This window comes from Priapulus caudatus, unplaced genomic scaffold (genome assembly GCF_000485595.1).
Source record: "Priapulus caudatus unplaced genomic scaffold, Priapulus_caudatus-5.0.1 Scaffold815, whole genome shotgun sequence".
NCBI lineage: Eukaryota > Metazoa > Priapulida > Priapulimorpha > Priapulimorphida > Priapulidae > Priapulus > Priapulus caudatus.
Window position 1 is genome coordinate 49,660 of NW_014577876.1, and position 20,000 is coordinate 69,659.

Genomic DNA, 20,000 nt, shown 5'->3' on the forward strand with positions numbered 1-20,000 from the left:
CAACCAATCCCCTCCCCCCAGACTCCCTCCCCCTCATCCGGCTATACCCCGCTAAGTAACGACTAATCTACTGCCACCCGTACAGCGACACCGCGCCGCTGAGCAGTTAGTTCAATAATAGGGTTATCGCCACCAGTGAGCGCTGCGTGCGCCGTCGCCCGTCGCCGTGCGTGGCGCCAATATTCAAACGCGGCATTGTACCGCGCGAGCAACGGTCCGTGCGAGCGACAACAGCCAGCAGCGTAGAAGCGTGTAAGCACACGCACGCGCACGCGCCGTACGCTAGCTAGCATACGCTGCGTTCACCTATCAAACCGGACCCCGCCGGGAGAGATCGCGTGCCAGTCGTACTGCTGCTGATGCTACCGGCTAGCAGAAGACTTGTCGGATCGGAGAAGAATTCAATTTTGAGATCCGCAGCGGCGATAAGATAGTGCCTGGAAGGAAGAGTTACGTTGGGTGTACGCGGAGGTGGCTTATATTTGTTGCTAGGCACGAGAGTGAAAACTTATAAAGATTTTTTTACGTGAATACGCAGCGGGAACGGAAAACCTCTACGATGATGCTTCACTGATGCTCAGGTAAGACACCGGTTGCTATGCCAACCACTTAATCATCGGTATAGTTCAATGCGATGGGTTTTAGTTGAGCGTTCTTTAATTTATTTTCCTCATTCCCAGCCTCCAAAATGGCGGGTAGCTTAAATCGATTCAGCCTTTCGTCGTTTGAATTCTGACTCATTATGCAAACAGTTGTTGACCGCTTAAAAAATACTGAAGAAACCAGTGGAATGTGTATTGGCATTTTTCCTCTAATACTTCATTACAAAATTAGAGTGTAATTACGGTAAGTGTTTAATTTCTTTAAATCGCCATACCGGAGCTAAAATGAGGGTGGTGATGATGCTTATGGTGATGCTGATGATGCTGATGACGATGATGATGGTGATGCTGATGACGATGATGATGGTGATGCTGATGACGATGATGATGGTGATGCTGATGACGATGATGATGATGCTGATGACGATGATGATGTTGATTATCATGATGATAACTAACTAAGGTCTTAACTTATGCAAACGGAATCTTCGATGACATATCGCTCCTATGATCCTCCTCGCTGTGATATAGGTCAGAAGTCGATAATAGGGAAGGAGTGTGACTTTAATAAACAAGGGAAATTCGTCATTTACTAGCCTTAGAATACCTACGATTTACTACGCGTAACTCAACCAACTTGAGCTCAAATCGTACACAGTACATTCGCCTAGCATCGTGCGAAATCGTTTCCTCGTATACACCCGCAATCCGCAGATACAGACTAAAACGTACGACACGATTTTCCATTATGTTGCCAGCAAACTGAATGTATAAACCGCCTAACTTGAAACAAAGGGCAGCTACTAGCGAGCCACACCGCATCGCCGAGGGAGCAAGAGTGCGCAAGAGCTGCCTTTTGTTTCAAGTTAGGCGGTTATCTATTATCTACTTCTGATATAGGTGCATCTATACGGCCGCTGACGAAACGCAACAGGAAACATTCTAACCTATTTCGCGATTTCAATACACATCACATCATATTTTCATCATACGAATCAGTAACTTAGATCTTTGCATCGATATAGAATAATATTATACTATATATCAATATCGGATACCAGATGACTTTGGTGTTTGGGATTTCGTGATGACTCAGCTAGCAACTCCTATATAGGCCCTCATGACGGCGCCTCGGCCGTTAGCTTAACAGCTGTTTGTATTTCCCGTCATTATGTTGGTGCAGTGGCAGGTGACGATCGGAACAAGACCGCTGTGTTACTCGCTACTGGACCCGCGCACACTGTGTGCGTACGTGCTAGACTGACAGCTCGAGCTGTCATTACGGCCTCGGAGACGGATGTGCCCCATTAGCGTGGGCTGCTGCTGGAAATACCGCATGCCAGAGATGCTGTCAATACTCAGAGGCCTCTCGAGCTCTCATATTCGATCTCCAGGTCCTCTTTAGCGGTTATTTTTCCGTTCTCGCGTTCTCATTCCCCTCTATACCTTCTGTTCTTAATTTTTCTCCTTTTACCATTCTTTATCACACCCACTATTTCTCGTCTCTCTCTCTCTCTCTCTCTCTCTCTCTCTCTCTCTCTCTCTCTGTGTTCGTGTGTGTGCGCGCGTGTGTGTGTATGTGTGTGTGTGTGTGTGTGTGTGTGTGTGTGCGAGTGCGCGCGCACGCGCGTGTGTGTGCGTGCGTGAGTGTATGTGTGTATGTGTGTGTGCGTGTGCGCGCGCGTGCGTGTGCGTGCGTGCGTGTGTGTGTGTCTGGGTGCGCGCGCGCGTCCGTATGCGCCCGCGCGCGTGTGTGTGTGTGCGCGTGTGTGAGCAAATCGTTTTGGTATTGTTCTGCCCCTAGCTTCCCCACACAGAGCCTCATACAGCCGACGACCGCACGTATTAACGCCGACCTCTTACTCTCTGTCTACAGTTCACGGCGCACGACTCCAGCAGCGCTAGTCCCGACGGACGCGCGGACATGCAGCGTCACGACGCAAGCTACACGACGCAGCGAACACACAGCGTCGCAGAGAGACGCTAGACGTCGTCATCGACGCTGACACGTCGTAGATGACGCAGCGAACACACCGCGTCGCAGAGAGACGCTGGACGTCATAGCTGACGCAGCACCGCCGACGCACGATGTACAAGCTCAGCACGACGCTGCTACTCGTCTGCTACTACGCGCAGGTGGCGCTGCAGTTGTACACGGGGCAGCTCTACTTCCGGCACGACTACCACCACGTCTGGTTTCCGGTGCTGGCCGCCATGGTCGCCGCACCGCTCATCCTCGCCAACATAGTCTCCGTCGTCTGGGTTTACCACAACATGGAGTTCGCCGAGCGTCGCTGCGGCGAGCTGACGTGTAACTTCTTTCACCTGGTGCTGCTCGGTCCGGCCTGGCGAAGCTTCAAGCTGCTGCTCGCCGAAGACACGCAGGACTACCGCGAGTACGTCACGCTGCAACTGATGCTGGGCGTCACTCAGAGCTTCTCCGTTGCCACGGCAACCGCGGCGCTCATGTACGCGAGCGTCAATTTCGCGCCGATCCTCGTGGCGACCTCTGCCGGAAGCCTTCTCGGCGCGTGCGTCGCCTGCGCCGCCTACATGTCGTTTAAATCGGAGCGGCGCTCGCGGCTCCCCCTAGCGAGCACCGCGTTGCTGTTCGCATGGAAGCTATGTGCGTTGGCGACGCGTGCGTTATCGCTAGCTCTGTTCTCGTACGCCGTCCCCCACTGGACAGCAGTGGTCGTCGGTGCGCACTGGCTCGTCATGTTCACCTGGAAGAAGGTCGAGCGCATGTTCCTGCGGCGACGCTGCCGCTGCGCCGACTGCGACGCGCACTGGCGCGACACGCTCACTGCCTGCCTCAACGTTGTCGACTGGCTACGCCTGGACACGCACCCGGTGAAGCTGGCGGGCTTCTATACGTTCATGCTGCTAGAGAACGCTCTGCTGCTCACCGTCTGGGTGCACCTGAACCCGGAGCCGTGGCTGACGACGCCGACGCTTGTCGCCGCCAGCGCCACCTACGTCCTCGGCGTCGCCTTCATGGTCAGCTACTACCGGCTGTCGTCGGCGGCGGAGTTCGACGACACGAAGGATTGCGATAAGAGTGAAGGTGATTCCCCAGCGGCAGCGGGAGGAGTGTACGGTACAGCAGAGTACGGACACGTACGTCGGCCCGCGTTGAAGAAGAAGCGAAAGATTCGCCGCTGTGGCGCTCCGTTCGGCCCCGCCGACACGATCCACGAGCACGCGCCGTTCCGCGTCGTCGCGCGCGGCTACCAGATCCCGAATCCCGAGTACGGGTTCCATCCGGTGACGAACGCCATCTCGCCCGTCTCGCTCAACTCGGACAGTTCCGGATCGAGTTCGAACACGGAGAGCACGACGAACACGGTCATCGAGGTGGCGCGTAACCATGGCGACGGCGACGCGGCCGTCGTCACGGACAACCGCAGCCCGGGCAACGCCGACGCCGAGGAGCCGCGGTCGTCCGGCATCGAGATCTGGCGCATGATCACTAAAAACCTTGACATTCTCGTGCCTGGGCGCAAGGACTCGACCGAGTCTGCGCGGATGGTCAGCTGCTCGGCCAGTCACGTGCACCGCGCCTCGGAGCTGGCTGCCGTGGACAAGATAGAGACCATATCGGAGGCGGTGGCGCGCCAGGAGCAGATGGGAAACAAGAAGAATAACGGAGGAGGAGGAGGAAGAGGAGGAGGAGGAACGAATGAAGCAGCAGCAGCAGCGGCGGAGATAAGAGACGCACCAAAATCGAACGTCGCAGATGCCGAGTGCGTCGAAAGCATGGACGTCGAACTCCCTCCGAAGTCCGTCGACGACGACGGCTCTCGCCAGGTGGCGCGCGACTCGCAACACGAGCGCGACGACGTCATCATTCACACGGAGTTTCTCGCGAGAGAGGACGAGAGCCGCGTGAACATTCCGATGCGTACGTTTTCGGAGAGGGTCGGGGAAGCCGACGAAGCCGACGCTCGACCTAAGACGGGCATGATGAAACACGTGCGGAAGCATCCGCCGAAGAATAAGGAGGTGCACCGAGGCGTCAGCCTCACGCCAGTCGTCAAGCCGCGACGCCCGCCGAGAGGAAAGCGAGCGAAAGGAAGCCGCCGCGAGAGAAGCTCTTCCGACGCTCAAGGGGAGACGGTCTTCGTTGACATCGTCGCTGAGAGCGAAAAAAAACGCCAGCAGGTTGCCGACGGGACGGAAGCATTCGCTCTGCCGTCGGCAGCGCTAGACAACCCTGACCTCGGTGACCTGGCGACGCTCACATACGACGTCGGCAAAGAGAACGACGACGACGACGACGACGACGAAGACGACGACAGCGAAATCGACTACGCGCGTTGCCTAGCGACGATCGGCAACACGAACTTCCCGTCGAAGTTCTCGGATTCGTCAGGCGACAGCAGCTGCAACGAGTCACCCGGACCTTCGCGAGAAAACAGCATCAAACTACAGAAGACGACCGTCAACGACACGCTGAACAAGGTGACGATGGCTCTCGCGCAGAAGAAGCTGAAGGAGGACGGCACGATGGAGGCAGCGCACCCTGGCGGCGGGCAGCAGTGCGACAGCTCGCCGCTGCCGGCAACGCCACCTCGTGCGAGACTCGACAGCGGCAGCAGCATCGAGAATGATCTGTCGGGTCGGTCGACAGACGTCGGCAGCGCCGACGCGTCGCCGCTGAGCGCGACGAAACGCGTGCGAAAGATGCTGACGTTCACGCCGACGAGGAAGAGGACGCCGCGTCGGTCGCCGTCGGCAGCCGACGGACGCAAGACGAAGCAGAGGATCTTTAAGCTGAAAACGACGAAGCGATCTCTGGCGCTGTCGGCGCGAGACATCGTCACCGACAGTCCGTCGTCGGCCGCCGACGCGACGACGTCGCCGCCGACGCTAGCGATCACGTGCGACGACGTGCGGTCGCCGGACACGACCGCCGACGCGTTCTCCGACGTCGTCAACAACAAGCGAGGAGGAGCCGCGGTCGCCAACAACATCGCAGCAGCGGCCTCTATCAAATCGCACGTCGCCAACTGCGACCATCTGTCAAACGAGGAGAGGATCTCTCGTGATGCGCCGACGACGGAGACGTCGCTGGGTCCCGGAACTGTAGCCCGGATGCGGGAGACCGGCAAGCAGCTAAATAAGCAGCTGTCTGACCTTGCGAGAGAGACAGCGAGAGACACAGCCTCACAGCCTCCGAGATCCGTGGTACAGCTGCAGTACGACCGTGTCGCCCCGGCAGGCCTCATCCTCAATCCCGCACACAGCGACATCAGCGCTCCCAAGTCCACACATAGCGACTACAGTGCCCCCAAGTACACACATAGCGACTACAGCGCCCCCAAGTCCGCACATAGCGACGACAGCGCCCTCAAGCCTGCATACAACGACGACAGCGCCCCCGACGGAGTTCCGAAAAAGTGCAGCGCGGCTGATATGGCGCGACAGGTGATTCTGGCGATCGCTGATACTGCTCCCCATCCTCCTCATCCTTCTCATCCTCCTCCTCATCCTCCTCTTCCTCATCATCCTCCCCAGCCTCCGCAGCAGCAGCAGAAGACGCAGAAGTCGGTGAGTGCCTCGCATATCGCCTGTGAGAATAACAACGCACGTAACGCCGCGCCGCTGAGAGAGCGCAAAGCAACCAGCTGGACGCAAGGCGTGCCCCACAACAACCACCACCATCAGCAGCAGCAGCAGCAGCAGCAACACCACCACCACCAGCAGCAGCAGCAGCAGCCGCAGCACAACCACCACCAGCAGCAGCAGCACCACCACCAACACGACCACCAGCAGCAGCAGCACCACCACCAGCAGCAGCAGCAGCAGCAGCAGCAGCCGCAGCAGCAGCAGCAGCAGCACCAGCAGCAGCAGCACCACCAGCAGCAGCAGCAGCAGCAGCAGCCACAGCAGCAGCAGCAGCAGCAGCAGACAGACGCAGGCTTCACTCAGCAGCAGTGGGATGCTGGGTCCAACCTGCTCTCTATGAGAGACACGCACGCGGGATCCTCCGGTATCAGCACTCTAGCAAGCAGCAGCAGCGGCTCGAACGAGTCCGTGCCGGACAGCAATCCCGCGCCCGTGACGTCAGTGATGACGCGACACAACCTCGACGATCCCGCGCCCGTGACGTCAGTGATGACGCGACACAATCTCGTCAAGAGTCAGCGCAAGATCGAGAAGATCAATCGGTCGGCACAGGACGTCGTCGACGACATCATGTCGTCGTACGGCAAGGACGCAGAGGAGGCGGAAAGCGCCGCCGAGTCCTTCATCAGCGGGGTGGCGCCACTGACGAAATCGACGTCGTCGCTCGCCACTAGGCGGCGCTGCGGATCGGCGAACCGATCCGGTTCGGATACGACGTCGGCGTGGTCCGATTCGGACGCCGTCGGCAGTCTTCGGGTCCGCGCGCTGGAAGATGGCGTCGCCACCTACGATGGTTACGACTCGCTGGAGGAACTCGATGATTCGCTGAGCGAGAGCGAGAGTCAGCCGACGTGGCCGCCAGAGGGCGCTGTGAACCGTGCTGTACTATCGGCGCTGCCGACGGCGGTGGCTGGCGCGGAGAACGGGAACACGCGGATAGGAAACAACACCAGAGGAGAAGGAGAGCGAGGAGGAGGTGGAAGAGGAGGGGGAGGAGGAGGAGGAGGAGGAGGCGGCGTGATCCTCGCTTCCACAAGGGAACAGATCCGCAACGAGAGAGAAAGTTTCATTTAGAATCTTCCTCTCCGTCGAAGGCGAAGGAAGCATTCGCATCTTTAGATTATGGAACAAAATACAACAAGCCTAAGAAATGTGTATTTCGTTGTAATTTCCTAAACAGATGTTCACTCAAAAGCAATCAGGTTGTTCACGATAGCTTATGGCCCTGCCATAGCTTATGAACTCGGTTTCATTGGTCACGTTTAAATTAGGCTGACAAAATGATTTAATATAAGATATAACTTAAATATAATCAAGTATCAAGTATCACGTATTCAAGTAATAATCTAACTGAATGCCATAGGTGTGTATCAATGTGTTGTTCGTCTTTATTCCATGTCTATACCATTGAAGTTTCAATTTTCTCATATCTCATTTTACATGTCTGTGTATATATATAGGCTTTTTATTTCTATCTATGGATAAATCTCTAGCAATTAGAATAACTGTACGCAGTGTGTCTGTCAAGCGTTGTATATTCATTATTGTTGAGATGAGATGTGTTTATATCTGAGATTGTTTGCTTCTGTTGTGTCTCGCTTGTTTTGTACACACATAGTCATCCTTATTCAGCGTGTGCATGTAGAGGAAATTAGATTAAAATAAAATTAATATATCTATATGTATAATGTAAATGTTTGCAGTATAATAAACCTTGTAAAGATATATAATTCGCAAACATCTGTTTGTTCATTCATTTTTTAAGTTTTCTATTGTAGTGAAACTGGATAAATTCCTCGCCGCAGTTTCAATATTATACCTATGAAATTATTTGTGTTTCTCGCTGGAATTTTGGTCAAAGAACCCTTAGTTTTCGTCTTTGCTTACTGGAGTCTCTATGTAGGCCTGGTATGGCATGTTGAAACTCTTCGACAGAAATGATGCGAAATAACCAAATTATTGGCAATTAACACAATAAAATGACATGCAACGTCCTCTTTCATACAAGATTTTGATAAAACACATGGAGAAGACCTGAGGATTTGCGACCCCTTGCTTGGAGGTACAGACGAACGTACCCCCAGAAAATTCATGAATTGATAAACATTTGCATGAATATTCGATGTGATTTTCTACAAACAAAAAATACAACGAGATTGAAACGAGTTGCATGCCACGATCAAAATTCGCTTTTTATTCATCAATGTAAAACTCTGGATGAAAACAATTCAAGCGCACGCATAATAATACTCGAAAAGCTCCCACTTATCATCATAGCAGGTATTTCCCTTCCGTCACGGCCGTCAGATATCAGCGATTAATTAATTCCTAGACTTATGAAGTACACGTCAATCCCTCCTTCCTGCACTCCACGTAAGAAGCTAGTTGTAAGTAAGCAGTCACGACACCACGCAAACAAAGGCGCGCACACACACAATTTATATTGAACCCATAACACGAACTATCTAAATAATTAATTAATTAACTAAATAAATAAATAAATAAATAAATACATATATATATATATTATGTGTGCGTGAGTGTATATATGGATATATTATATATATATATATATACTATATATATATATACTATATAATATATATATTATAATGCAGATTGGCACTCCCGCCCCGTCTGTAATCAGCGTGGTCATATAACTGTTATCATGCATGCTTGCACAGACTGTGCCTCGCGCCATTCTGTAACAGCACACACCTCTTCATTCGCACACCTGCCGTTCCTACGCTCACACACTCACTGTACACTCACCTCACTAAACCGGGCATAGGCGCGCGGAAAAGGCGGGATAAAATAGAAATATAAGTAAAATAAAAATGAACATAAGAAGATAAAGAAGAAGAAGAAAATAATAAATAAAAAATAACACGCCCGGTGATAAAATAAAAAATAGATGAAATGCAATAACACCTGCGCTCACCCCAATCTAATCCGCGTACATCAACGAATACACGCGTGCACTGGTCGTTTCTGCTCGCCTTGAGCTCGATTTGGACCAGATGCGCAGAGCAGATAAAGACCACATGTATTGGATTCACTCAATTTGAACCGTCGCGCGTGCGTGCAATGTGCTCTCAGCTTGTGGGGTCAAGAAACGAACCGAAAAGTAGAAGGGAGTATTCGGAGTGGAGATTGAGGAAATGCGTGTGAGAGAGTGGGAGAGAGTAAGCGAGAGAGAGAGAGAGCGCGCGCGCGAGCGAGCGAGAAAGAAAGAGAAAAGAAGAATGAGAGGAGAAGAGACCGAGAGAGAGAGAGGAGAGAGTAGAAAAGAGATGAGAAAGACGATACGAGAAAGAAGGGGAGAGAGAGCAAGAGAGAAAGAAAGTAGAGAGAAGGAGAGAGAAGAGAAGACGAGGAAAGATTTTACAACATCCTCGACAGAGAAAGAGGATGAGGAGAAGAGATCCAGAGAGAGAGGAAGAAAGAGGAAAGGAGGTTAGAGATAGATAGGTAAGAGAGCAAAGAGGAGAGTAGGTGAAGAGACAAGGGCAGAGAATGAGGGGCTGGAGGAAGGAGGACCAGCGAGCAAGAAGAAGATGAGTAAGTGGTGGCAGTGGACTGCATTCGTCACTCTCTCCCCCTTTCTCTTTCTCGCGCTTATTCTCCCCGTGTATATCTCTCCCTGTGTCTATGTCTCCCCCTCGCTCTCCCCCTCGCTCCCCCTCCCTCCCTGTCACTATTTCTGCCTATATGGATCTGTGTCATATATCTGTTAGACGCATATTGCGTCGTTCACTGCTGCTGGACGGAGTATAGATGAAAATTCCCAAGCTAACGCTTCAACTTCCACCAAGTTCAACGCTAAAACATTGAAAAGCTCGCGAGCTATCTCACCGGATAGGTTCTCTCCGCCTTCTTGTCAGCTAACGCACGCTCAGGGGTTCTCCTTGCCTTCCCGCTCGCACGCTCAGAGGTTCTTCCAGTCTTCTAGTTCATCTATAAGGGGCTTCGTGCGGAACTGCATACCATCCCCCGGCAGTCTCGAACGGACGCTCGGCCATACCCACGTCAGATACCAGCGCTCCCCGAGTAACTGCCGCACGTTGTCCGCTGCCGACGTTCCCTCGTACATCGTCACGCCGTGCCGACGTTCGTACGCCGTCTGTCCGCTGCGCACGAGCGCCACCTGGTAGAAGAACAGGTAGGTGGTGAGGAAGACGAGAACGCAGGCCATCGCCTGTAGCGACATCAGTGTGAACGTGTACAGGTCGAGGTGGCCGACGACGACGGCGATGTGCGGAGCGACGAGCGACAGCACGTTGGCGACCGTGGCGCCACCTACCTCCTGCCAGATGTAGCTCCATGAGTAGGTTACTCCGTAGATGGCGCCTGTAAACATACACGGAGAGTGCGAGATTAGCACGAACAGTCGCATTGTAGCAGAGAGTTACAGTTGTTGTTCGTTGGATTGAATGAATGGATGGATGAATGAATGAATGAATGAATGAATGAATGAATGAATGAATGAATGAATGAATGAACGAATAAATTAATAAATGATTAAATGAATGAATAAATGAATGTCTGAATGTCTAAATGAGTGGATGAATAAATAAATGAATGAATAAATGAATGAACGAACGAACGAACGAATGAATGAATGAATGATTAAATGAATGAATGAATGAATGAATGAATGAATGAATGAATGTCTGAATGTCTAAATGAGTGGATGAATAAATGAATGAGTGAATGAATGAATGAATGAATGAATGAATGAATGAATAATTGATTAATCGATCGATCTATCGATAAATGAATCCATCCATCGCTCATCACCGATATTGGCACGAAATCGATTATGCGCGCGCGCTCACCGATCCACAGGTACATGACGGCTACGAGGTAGTAGCGGTGGTTTCTGAAGCCAACGCAGCATCCCGTGAAGACGCAGTGATGGTCTCTCCGCAGCACGCACTCTCCGCAGTGCGCGCAGTGGTAGGAGCGCGGCGGAGAGTTAAGCTGGCATTCGTGACAGTACTTCCATCCAGACTTCAGTACGGACGGCAGACCGAGGCTGCGTCCCGATGCATCCGTCGTTATCACCCAGTACATGTTCGCTGAAAGAAAATACCGGGATATTCATCTATCCACCTGCTCTGCGAACGATACGTGGTTCTAGCCAGTCATTGCCGTGGGAAGACGTTCTAGATATACGCTGCGTTCTTATAACTGTTACGTATAGATTATATTCAGACATTATTCAAAGAGACGTGGTTATCTCGCTTATATCGAGGCAAAGAGCAAGATAGTTAGAGTTTTCACATTTGTTACGGCCCGTCATAGCTGAGAATGCGGGGGAAATCGTAGTTGCTGAGGTAGATAGAGGCCAGGCTAACACCTCGAGGTAAAATATTTCGGCTTACTGACTACAGGTGGCGTAACATGTTCGTTTCTAATGAACAGGACTGCTAAGACCTTGTCGCAAATGTTTCGTGCCTTCAACGTACGTTATAGCCACAACAACAACTTGCAACCTTACTAATCGCTTACATGCGCCGTGGGAAGGAATGGTTGATTAATCTCATTAGACAATTCAATTATACAACTATTTTCACACGCACGCACGCACGCGCACAAACAACACGCGCGCACACACACACACACACACACACACACACACACACACACACACACACACACACACACACACACAAACACATACAGAACCCTCCTTACCTGCTACGTTCGCCGTGATGAACAGAGTCAATGCCACGTGAAGTCCGACGATTGGTGACGTCATCGACGAGTGATAGACGGGCAGCACAACGATGACCTCGAATCCAATCCCGAACGGAATTCCGATCAGCATGAAGATGAAGGACACCTGATCGTACCTGCGTCGTGGGAAGATGTGACCAGTTGCCATGGTGACGTGAGGAGAGGCTGAGTTTGCCGGAAAAACGGACGAGCGTTGGTTCCGCAGCGGAGATCTAATGGCAGACTCCAGCCAAAGAGCTCGTTAATAAAACGGGGAATGTATTGACGTATTGTCTGCTGACGTGCGCGCGCCTGCGTCTGGTAGCTTGGTATTGAACGCTGCGCCCATGGCAACGTTAGCTGAATAGCTGACTCACCTGCAAGCGTGACGTCACTAACGGAAAATGGTTTACTCCCGCAATCTCTTATTAGAACACTACGGTTATAATCCTGTTTGAATGTTGAAAGTTACCTTGAATATAGGGAAAAATCCTGTGATGAGTATTTAATTCTTGATTTCTGTAAATATATTATGTTGAACTGTGCATTCAAGCTGTCGAGTCTCATTGCGTGAGACAAAGAGACGGATGAATACTGCTCTGCTTTTGCCTGCAGGCTGCATCAGAGCGCCATCTGTGAGCGTAAATGTCATCATCTGTGACTATAGGTGTTGAACAACAGTAGAGGGCGTCTATAGGCTGCAGGCCTGAATAAGCATCGAACAGACAACTTAATTAAAAATACGCCACGACTGTTAATGCGCCTTACAAACAATACACTTTTATCATGCTTAAATAAACTACAGATCGTGCTCTATGCCTCCGCTCGAAATTTTGCCATGCTCTATGATGCGAAATTTTACAGAAGTAGTTTCGGTATCCCGTTTCATACACAAAAATGGCCGACCGGCGACCATGGCTACGCCACTACGCACACAACACGAATAATTTTACTTCTAATGCTTTCTAGACGCACGAGGATCTACCTTGGTGCATAATTGCAAATTATGGCATCTAGTGCCGAATTTCGGCGAAAAATATGCTAAAAAGGCCTTTTCTAGAAAATCGAAATATGTGCAACTAATGCGGTGTAACAATTGCGATGCCTTACTTGTTGCCTTATCACCTCCTATAGATTGGTTTACGTGGTATTACACATTGATAATGGATAGCAACTCCATTTCAATCTGTAACTCAAAAAGCCGGTCCAGGCCTTTATAATGAACATGGGATTACGCTCAGAAATGCATTTTTTTCGGGCGTCCTATACATTGTGCATCTTATAATTTTTTACAGTTGGTGCGTACTGATAGACATTTACATTACCAAAGCTAGTATCGGCCATATCTTCTCTATAATAAGAGTTCTATACGAGAAAACGATCATTTCGTCAGATACTGAGCATGCGACAAAACCAGAACTTTTCAGGCCTATAGCCAAAACGCCAGCAAACTAACATTTACGATAGTCACCATTCCGCTGTAGCAGGGCATCTGTTCGTGTATGCCATATCTGCCGGGGACAGCACTATGCTTATAGCCTATAATATCTGCATAGCAATTAATTATACGTGTATAATAGACAGCGGGTATATTCTCGACTTACTTCCTTCTTCTTATACGTTTTTAATGCGAGAATCTGGCCTTGCGATGGCGACGCGCGGTTCGTTCGAAATTCTATGATTACAGAATAAACAGTTTTCCGGATATCCTAGCAATTGCGGGTGGTATAATCAGGGGTCAATAATGACATACTTATTTGTTAGTAATTATTATAATGGGTTAATTTTTCATGGATCAGTTCTCGGTATCGGCCATTCAACATACGTTACCCCTCTCTCTACTTTACAACTAGAAAACTACCATTTCTATCTTTTAAGTAACTGGACATGCGCGACCTTATTTTAACCCAATCATAATTCTGCCTGCCTACACTAGACTCTTCAGGAGAGTTGTCTGTAAAGAAAATTTTATTTCGTTGCAGGTCACCCTCACCCTTTCCCGCCCAAAGATTAATGCCCCCCCATACAGAGGCTATATTGATATTATATATATTATATATTATATTATATTGCCTAATAAGGCCTGCGGATAGGTTTATGGCAGTTATTATAAAGTGCTGAATAAAACAGTTGAGTACTAATAACCTTATCTTAATTAAAACATGTGTTTAATTTATCCGTTCACTTAGTTCTCAATCATTCATCATTCGTTCAATTTTGGATGGATTGTATGAATTCAATGGATTATTTTCGTAGACAAGATCCTGCGAAACCATATTTATATATTTTGGGCATAATAAACTTTCTAATTGTTGTAATTGACTTCCGCAGTATATTATACACAGCGCGTTCACACAACTCTCTTCAAAATAACAAAAGGCCGAGATCAACAATTCTTGGCCTATATATAGCGTATGTCACTCTTGCCGTTTTTCCGTGCCGTTATTGCCACGTAAACAAGTAAATGTGCTGCGAACACTCTAGGCTGTCATTGTGAGTTGCGTAAGATTTTGCTGATGGAACCAAGGGGGAGAGGGGGAAGAGGGGGGAAATCAGGAATAAATGCGGGCGGTAAACCACTGAGGCAATCAAAAACGCCCCGTAAGAACGAAACCCACCCACGGGTCGGAGAATACAGCGTCAGTCGTGCCTTGCACAGAAGACGATAGCGGGCGCAGAGGGGAACGAGTTAAGAAGTTTTAGGGAAGGGCCAGACAGTGAGGGTGTGAGGTCTCGTATGTGTTTAAGCGGGGCGTATTGTTACTTTACTATGTGCACTGTGGTGGACACCACGTCGTTTTTCCGTGAACATGAACTTATGTAAGGAATTTCTTGGTGCTAGTCACTAGCATCTTAACAACCCCGCCCCCCCAGCGAGGTACTTGCCTCCTTCAGCAAAACATATGCTTCCCCTCCCCCCCGTCCGCAATAATTTACGCACCCTCTTTCGGTACACGCAATGGGGCCACATAGATACCCCGCCGCCCCCATTGTGCCCGCCAAACACCTCGGGTCACCAGCTGAATTGGTCAGTTGCCCTAATTATTAAGATAAGCGATAGGCCGATTGCGTAATCATCTGGCCTCTGTGTCATTCACCAGTGCGACAAAGGGTTGCAGTGGGCAGCGGCAATCAAAACACGGCAGCTTTTTCGCGCGGGTAAGGCTGAGGCCATCATTGCGGACAGTCGGGCTGCACCACTGTCCAATACCCGCTACGGCAAGCGCTAGCTCGCGTGGAGCAAAGACGGACATCATCGGTGTAAGAAAAGACGGACTATCATCGCCACTACAGGTACCGTCAATCTAGCCCTCCTTATCAGAGAGCGAGAGAGGAAGAGAGAGAGAGAGAGAGAGAGAGAGAGAGACGAGAGAGAGTGAGGAAAAGAGCAGGAGTGTGTCGGCCGGCGCGTAATGACTAGCATTTAATTATGACGCACTCAGTAATGTTGAGTACAGAGCGGCTTACGTGAACGACAACGTTACCGAGCTGGGCGTGACAAGATTACGCGCATAGCAAACAACGTGTGCTGTCTCTATCTGGCGGTCGACTGATTGCGAAGATACGTAATATATGTTCATTCGTGACATTAGTCGTGCACAGTTTATAATAAATTGTCATTAATTTTATGTCTAATTTTTCGATGATAATTTTAGCATTTCCATTTCAGTAAAGACAGCGCCATGCTAATTAACTATGTACTATTGCATATAGACGCGTGCACGCTCATTACGTTTAATAATTTTTAATTGCTTTCATGTACGGTGATTTTAATATTGCATTATAATATTAAGTCAATTAATCCTATTCTCATATATAGGAATAATTATCATTTCTCGAGTTATTCGTCTCCCTTTTGAATTCTTCTTGGCTATTTGCGTTTGTTAGTTCACAGAAACGTGCCGAGTACAGCTAAACGGTGATGAACATGAAAAATAACATAGAGCGACCACTAAAAGTTTCACGCGCGATGAAACACACGAACGCTACTTCCCCACGCACTACACACACACACACACACACCCACACACACATCAACACCACACACACACACACACACACACACAATACACACACACAGTAACACACACACCACACACCAGGCGCGCTGCACGCATCACACACTCACCACGCACGCACGCCACGCATCCACAACACACACACACACACACACATCACACACGACACCACCGTCACGCACGCACGCATCACACGACACACACACACACACACACACACACACCACCACGGCGCGCGCGCACGCATGCACACACACACATCACAACACACACGTTACACGCACACGTACCACACGTACACACACGATTACGCGCACGCACCACCACTCACCCAGCACACGCCGCACACACACACACACACACACACAACCACACACATAATACACTACACCACACACACACATATACACAACACACACACACACACACACACACAACATCACACACACACCCATACACATCGAACGCACGCCCTCACGGCACTCACAACCTACAACATCACACACACACACACACCACACAACATCACACACACACGTCTGCGCGCTTCGCGCGCGCGCACACACACACACAGGGCGCTCGCGCACGCACGCAACACTCAACCACGGCACGCACGCACACAACACACACCACACGCACGCACACACACACAAAGACGCACGCACGCACCCAACACACATCACACGCGCGCGCGCGCACGCATGCACACACACATCACACCACACACACACACATCACACAGCACACAGCCACACGTACACACACACGTACACACATCGTCACAACCACGCGCGCCCGCACGCCACACCCACTCACCCACACACGATCACACACACACACACACAGCACACACACACAACACACACACGCCTACGCACACACACACACACACACACACACACACACACACACAATACACACCACACACACACACACACACCACACCGCGCCGCAACGCCACACACACACACATAACAACACACACACACACACACACACACACACAACATACATACAAACACACACACACACACACACACACACACACATCACATTACACCATCCACAATCCCCACACACACACAACACACACACACACACACAACACACACACACACCCACACACACACACACACACCACACACACACACACACAACACACACACACACACACCACAGCACACCACACACAAATCATACGTACAAACCACACACACCACACACAGCACATACACACACACACTACACACACCACACACACACACAGCACACAACCAACAACAACTATACCAAACACACACACACACACACTACACACACACACACACACACACCACACACCACAACACATAACAACACACGCGCGCACATACACTAATGAACAGTCCATATAAACGACGTATGTACGGAAAAGCGGGTTTATTACTTCTCTCCTACACATTATTTCCATCCGCCTGCAGTCAGCGGGAATCGGTAAACAACAACAAAAACAAGAACAACAACAGCTAACACTTTCTCCGCAGTTTCCATATATGGCCAGCGGGTCCGTATATTTTAGGGCTTAGCAGCGCAACGTTAACTAACCGGCGTCGGTTTCTGATAGCCGAGGAAAGTGCGCCTCCGCCCTGCCCCAACCATAGACGTTCGCCGTAACAGCTCGTCTGCATAAACATGGCGGTTCCTGCGCCACTGCGCGACAGTCTAAGTGTCACCGCTCCCGCGCGTCGCCACGTGATGTCACATTTGTCACGCGCGTCTTTGGTAACCCAACCTCCGTCTTTTGTAAGTCCGATATCAAACACGGCGTATGCGAGTCTGCAGCACATATGTGGAGGAAGAAAAGCCCGCATGAGCAGAGAGTTATGTAGTAAGTCATGTAACGTAGTAGTGTAGTAGTTAGTGTAGCAGTAATAGTAGTAGTAGTAGTCGAGTAGTAGTAAGTAGTAGTAGTAGCAGCAGTAGTAGCTAGTACGTAGTATAGTAGTTAGTAGCAGTCAGTAGTAGTAGTAGCGAGTAGTCAGTAGTAAGTAGTAGTTAGTAGTAGTGTAGTAGCAGTAGGTAGATTAGTCTAAGTAGTTAGTAGTATAGTAGTAGTAGCAGTAGCAGTATTTTTTTTTTTTTTTTTTTTTTCTTTCTTTTTTTTTTTTGTAAGTAGTAGTAGTAGTATGTAGTCAGTAGTAGGCAGGTAGTAGTAGATATAGTAGTAGTAGTAGTAGTAGCTAGTATTAGCAGTAGTAGAGTAGTAGTAGTAGCAGCAGTAGTAAGTAGTATAGTAAGTAGTAGTAGTTAGTAGTAGTAGTAGTAGTTAGGTGTAGTAGTAGTAGTAGTAGTAGCTAGTAGTACGTAGTCAGTAGTAGTAGTAGTAGTTATAGTAGTAGTAGTAGTAGTAGTTAGTAGTAGTAGGCTAGTAGTAGTTAGTAGTAGTATGTAGTAGTTAGTAGTAGTAGTAGTAGTAGTAGTAGTAGTATTAATTTAGTAGTAGTTGTAGTCAGATAGTCAGTAGTAGTAGTAGTAGTAGTATAGTAGTCAGTAGTAGTGTTAGTTGTTAGTAGTAGCTGTATGTAGTAGTATAGTAAGTTAGTATAGATAGTAGTAGTAGTAGTTAGTAGTAGTCTACGTAGCAGGTAGTAGTAGTTAGTATCAATAGTAGTAGTAGTAGTAGTAGTAGTAGTATACAGATGCGACAGAGTTATAGCCGAGAAATATAGCGAATGTAACTGCCCACACCTTTTTTATGCACATACGGCGTAATGTTTTCATATATGTTAATCTTGTTATAAAAATGCTATTATATTGTTCCCAGCATCGCATCTTAGTATAGATGATTAATTATAATAGATATAATATTCGATATAATATATATATAATTAGTAATAGATGATTACGTACTAGTTTAGATGATTTTATTAATTAGTAGATAATATTCTCTATTATCTACTTCTGATGTATATGTATATGTATATGTATATGTATATGTATATGTATATGTATATGGTATATGTATATGTATATGTATTATGTATATGTACTATGTATATGTATATGTATATGTATCATGTATATTGCTTATAGGTATATGTATGATGTATATGCTTATTCGTATATGTATATGTTCATTATATATATATATATTATATTATTACATACGTTATATATATGATGTGTGTGGGCCCGGTAGTGTGTGTTGTGTGTGGCGCTTGTGTGTGTGTGGTGTGTATATGTGTATGTGTCATGCTATCGTGTGTGGTTCTTGTGTGTATATGTGTATGCGTATGTACGTGTGTGTGTGTGTGTGTGTGTGTATGTCTCACAGTATATATATGAGGACGACGCGTCCAGCCACAGGAACTTTTTTTTATAGTGACACGTGATAATTATTAGAAACTAATTAAGGTTCTATGGCTACTGTTTAGCGGAGGGAGGGGGTGTTAATATGGGCAAGCTATTCACGAAGGTTAGAAACTTAATTACGATGTTCTTATGTTTACAGTAATCCTAACGAGGTTTCGTTGTGTGCAAGGTTTCATTGTTGACGTGCCTATATGTTTTTATGCGCCTATGTGATTTTATGTGTATTTATGTGTAAGTAAGAGTTCGATGTTTACGTGTCGAGATGTTTACAAAGATTCGCTGTATACGTGACTGAATGTTTATAAGGGTTCAGTGCTCAAGAGGGCCAGATGTTTACGATAGTTAGATGTTTACGATAGTTAGATGTTCACGTGGACTAGATGTTTACAAGGAGTCGGTGTTTACGAGAAAGGCTAGATGTTTACAAGGGTTGATACATAAATTCATCTGCATTCATACAGATCAGGAGTAGGTAATAGGGAATATTACCTACTACCCTATTATCTACTCCTGATACATATATATATTATTATGCAGGCATATGCACGTACACACACGCATACATACACGCGTGCACACATGCATACGCAACCCCTATTATATATATATATATATATATATATATATATATATATATATATATATATTCATATACATAATATCAGAAGTCTATCAA

At 48.4% G+C, this 20,000-nt stretch overlaps 2 protein-coding genes across 3 annotated transcripts; one reads left to right on the top strand and one right to left on the bottom strand.

Moving 5' to 3' along the window:
* Positions 1 to 6,472: 6,472 nt before the first annotated feature.
* LOC106813733 (autophagy-related protein 20-like) lies at positions 6,473 to 7,971 on the top strand. The gene is made up of 2 exons (XM_014817950.1): positions 6,473 to 6,691; positions 6,737 to 7,971. Exons 1-2 carry the CDS (start codon positions 6,570 to 6,572, stop codon positions 7,305 to 7,307), a joined length of 693 nt encoding a protein of 230 aa, XP_014673436.1. The 5' UTR covers positions 6,473 to 6,569; the 3' UTR covers positions 7,308 to 7,971.
* Positions 7,972 to 10,133: 2,162 nt separating this feature from the next.
* Positions 10,134 to 12,198, bottom strand: LOC106813730 (probable palmitoyltransferase ZDHHC24). 2 transcript variants are annotated; one of them, XM_014817944.1, is made up of 4 exons: positions 11,934 to 12,198; positions 11,072 to 11,314; positions 10,537 to 10,583; positions 10,134 to 10,380 (listed from the first exon to the last, which is right to left on the bottom strand). In XM_014817944.1, the coding sequence occupies exons 1-4, from the start codon at positions 12,121 to 12,123 to the stop codon at positions 10,162 to 10,164; spliced, it is 699 nt and encodes a 232-aa protein (XP_014673430.1). In that variant the 5' UTR covers positions 12,124 to 12,198; the 3' UTR covers positions 10,134 to 10,161. The 2 variants fall into 2 exon arrangements, with proteins under 2 accessions (XP_014673430.1, XP_014673429.1); XM_014817943.1 differs by having other exon boundaries at positions 10,134 to 10,583.
* Positions 12,199 to 20,000: the final 7,802 nt, after the last annotated feature.

Coding starts and splice junctions, on each gene's coding strand:
- LOC106813733 (XM_014817950.1), top strand. CDS start 6,570: ATGAGAGACACGCACGCGGGATCCTCCGGTATCAGCACTCTAGCAAGC. Junction 6,692..6,736: donor TCAGTGATGACGCGACACAA/CCTCGACGATCC, acceptor GACGCGACACAA/TCTCGTCAAGAGTCAGCGCA.
- LOC106813730 (XM_014817943.1), bottom strand. CDS start 12,123: ATGGCAACTGGTCACATCTTCCCACGACGCAGGTACGATCAGGTGTCC. Junction 11,315..11,933: donor CATCACGGCGAACGTAGCAG/GTAAGGAGGGTT, acceptor ATTTTCTTTCAG/CGAACATGTACTGGGTGATA. Junction 10,584..11,071: donor CGTCATGTACCTGTGGATCG/GTGAGCGCGCGC, acceptor GTATGTTTACAG/GCGCCATCTACGGAGTAACC.